Source organism: Myotis davidii, unplaced genomic scaffold (assembly GCF_000327345.1).
Source record: "Myotis davidii unplaced genomic scaffold, ASM32734v1 scaffold205, whole genome shotgun sequence".
NCBI classification, from domain to species: domain Eukaryota; kingdom Metazoa; phylum Chordata; class Mammalia; order Chiroptera; family Vespertilionidae; genus Myotis; species Myotis davidii.
Window position 1 is genome coordinate 728,614 of NW_006297573.1, and position 3,688 is coordinate 732,301.

The 3,688-nt window shown below is 39.6% G+C and overlaps 1 protein-coding gene across 3 annotated transcripts in view; it reads left to right on the forward strand.

The window, feature by feature from the left end:
* Positions 1–102: 102 nt before the first annotated feature.
* The window catches only part of USP1 (ubiquitin specific peptidase 1), a 12,583-nt gene continuing 8,997 nt past the window's right edge, over positions 103–3,688 (forward strand). Inside the window, exons 1-2 of one of the 3 annotated variants that reach the window (XM_015570152.1) lie at positions 103–120; positions 2,042–2,283. In XM_015570152.1, the coding sequence (XP_015425638.1) occupies positions 2,111–2,283 (173 nt within the window). In that variant the 5' untranslated portion in view covers positions 103–120; positions 2,042–2,110. Of the gene's footprint in view, positions 121–1,788; positions 2,293–3,688 lie in introns of those variants that run through there. The other 2 variants (XM_015570151.1, XM_015570153.1) reach the window with 2 other exon arrangements.

Sequence of the window (3,688 nt, forward strand, 5' to 3'; positions counted from 1 at the left end):
CCGGCCCCCGCCGTGCCCGGTGCTGGGACGGGCACCGGCCGCCACACCGTCCCCACGTCCTTCCCCGGGTGCGCGCTCGTGGAGCGGCGCGGCGTAGGGGAGCCTCTTGCTGGTCCCGGGGTAACTAGGGGTTACGCGCAGCGTGTCTTCATTTCCCTTACCAGTAAGTGTTTAGGACGCCCCGTGTCTTCAACCTCGGTCGGAGGTGTTATGGTTTTGCTTTTTCCTTGAAAAATTGGGATTGAGTCGCGTCATTTGATAGAGGAAAGAACTTTTAAAACTAATGGGACCGAGTGGTCAACGCTGTCATTTGTTGAGGAACATTTAATGCTCGATTCATTGTGTTTTCTATGAAATTTGATTGAGACTTACGAGAGAGACTTATTTTTTTACGTAACAACCCCCAGTTTTAAGGAAAGCCAAGAGCAAGAGATGTTATATTCTCATTAGTGTTAGGTGTTTAGTAGGACTTGGAGGGAGCCAGGACTGACTGGTAATCCGTTATTTCAGCGGCGTGATGAGCTTTTCTTCCGTGAAGCCCGGTTCCTCCGTTTCTTGGAGCCCAGTGTCTGCGGCTCATTACAAACCTCGGGTGCTGGAGGGCCGACACCCGCGGGCGGGCTGTCACTCCTGCGCGGTTCATCGGGAGCCTCCGGTGGAGGAGGGGGTGGGGAAGCGGGTCAGCTTTCCACATTCCTGAGTTCAGTCTCAGAAATGTGGTTTCACTGCCGATTTGAGTGTGTGAATTCCCACATCAGAAGCATGCAGTGAAATGCTCGGGAAAGATGGAATTCGAGTGAGTTTTGTTCGTGGTATTACTCTATCTATATTGGGAAGTTGTTGGTTTCTAAATAATTTCTCTTAGGTAAAATCTCCCCCACCTCCAGATATCCTAATGAAAAATAGGATTAACATATAAAGTAACTACCACAAATAGTGCTTTTATTTATTTTAAAAAAATCTTTATTGTTTAAAGTATTACAGTTGTCCTCTTTTCCAAACCCCATTGACTTCCTCCTCCTCCTCCCGTCCCTACCCACCCACCCTGCCCTCAGGCTTTCACCGCAGTAGTGACATTTTTTAACTTAAAAGTTTTACTTTAAAACTGGGGAGAAAAATAGCAAAAGGCAAAAGAAATCACCCTTTCTTTTTTACCTACATAAGGCATTATTTTTTTTAAAAAAATGTATACTTTAACAAATGTTTGGAAAATTAGTACTATATTGCGTCTAGTGCATAAGAATGTTATATACACGAAGTTGCTCACTTATCCCAATTTTGACTTGTTCTGTTACTTTTCACTCTAGTTTTTAGGTATAACAACACCAGGTCTTTGCCTTTTCTTGTATTCAAATTGCATTTTAAAGGTACTTTTTAGAGATTTTATTTCATGTGTCCATCTTAGTAAGTAGAAAAGACCTTGGAAGGAAAACTTATTCCAGCATCCTTTGATTTTCCATTCATCCCTGTTTTCCACTCTGTACTTTGTAAATTAGAGATGGTAGTTGTTCAGTCAATATTTTCTGAGTGATTTAATAATAAAGATTAAGGTTTTACTTATTAATCTACTGTAGGTCTACTAAAATGAGGTCTTTTGTGAGGTGACCCTTACTCTAATAGCAGGCTAAAAAAATATTTCTCCGCTTTTTAAAAAAAATGTTTTTATTGATTTTCGAGAGAGATAGAAACATAAATGATGAGAGAGAATCAATGATTGGCTGCCTCCTGCACGCCCCCTACTGGGGACTGAACCCACAATCTGGGCATGTGCCTGACCAGGACCGGAACCAGGACCTCCTGGTGCATGGGGCCATGCTCAGTCACTGAGCCACACCGGTGGAGCTATCGGATAGTTTTGTTGGGTAAGAAAGCTAGGACAAATGGCAAGCAATAGAACATTGAGCACTTATTATTGCCAGGCATTAGGTTTTCAAATATGACGTTCTAATTAGTAATTATTCCTTAGTAAATTTTTCAAATTTTATTTTATTGACTGCAGCAGAGTGCAGTTTATTGACTGAAAACTTTTTGTGATTCACAGATATGATTGGTGATTATAGCGTCCGTATATAAATCAGTATTTGTCAACTCTTTGGTATTTGAAGAAAAAATGCCTGGTGTCATACCTAATGAAAGTAATGGGCTTTCAAGAGGTAGTCCATCAAAGAAAAACAGACTTTCCTTGAAGTTTTTTCAGAAAAAGGAAACTAAAAGAGCCTTGGATTTCACAGATTCTCAAGAGAATGAAGAAAAGGTTTCTTCTGATTATAGAGGATCTGAAATGTAGGTATCGTAAGTATATTTCTGTACTTTTAAAATTCTACATCAACAAAAAACTGGTGAAATTAAGTCAATTATCTTCAGACATTCCTACCTGATAGTCCATAGAGGCAAAAACAAACAAAAAAACAACCACCACCACCACCCACACATATTTGTGAGACAAGTCTAACAGCATATGGTGGAAACAGCAAAACTAGTGGTAGTTCCCTTCAGGGATCACTTCCATGTTAACTCAATATACATTGTGTTCAGCCAATTTGACTAACTGGCAGAAATATTTATCCACTAACACTGCTTTTAATGTAAACGTGTTTGTTTTGTAGTACAACACGGTTAGTGTAAGGGTAAATAAATGGGTGATTTTTTTAAGAATACTGTATTTGACAGTTACCTGAGATATTTAAACTTTACTTATAGTCATACCTGATATGTGAATTAGCAAACCTGTTGGAGGTGTATAATGGCAAATTTATTTTAAATAAAATTAAAAACAAATGCTTTTGATAAAAATCCTTTGGTGACTAAAAGGAGATCAGAACAAAATGAAATACTTTATTCAATCAATAGTTGCTCCAGTTGGAGTCTACACCAGCTCTCTATTCAACAGATAGGCATTCTGCTGTATGACTGAAGTAGATTTGGTTTTATCCTCACCTGAGGATATTTTTCCATTGATTTTTAGAGAGAGTGGAAGGGAGGAAGACAAAGAAACATTGATGTGAGAGAGATACATTGATTGGTTGCCTCCCACACATGCTGGAGATGGGGAATTGAGCCTGCAACCTAGTTATGTGCCCTTGACTGGAATTGAACCCAGGACCCTTCAGTCCACAGGCCGACCTGGCTAGGGCTCCTCTTCTTTTATTAATAGAATCTGACTTCTTAGTGAAGCCTGTCCCAAATATTGTCATAGTCAAGCTATTCCCAGGTTTCTATTCAGAGTTAAACTGCAATTGATCCTTGAACATGGGTTTAAATTATGTGGGTCCATGTGTACCGGGCTGTTTTTCAATAAATACTGTAAATGTATTTTCTCAACATTTTTCTTTTCTCTAGTTTATTACAGTGGTTCTCAACCTTCCTCATGCCGCGACCCTTTAATACAGTTCCTCATGTTGTTCCCCAATTTCATTGTTACAAATTGAACATAATTAAAGCATAGTGGTAAATCACAAAAACAATATGTAATTATATATGTGTTTTCCAATGGTCTTAGGCGACCCCTGTGAAAGGGTCGTTCAACCCCCAAAGGGGTCGCGACCCACAGGTTGAGAACCACTGCTTTATTATAAGACTACAGTTTATAATACATGTAACATACAAAATATGTTGATTGACTGTTTTTTGTTTTCAGTAAGGCTTCTGGTAGGCTATGAATAGTTAAGTTTTGGGGGAGTCAAAGCTG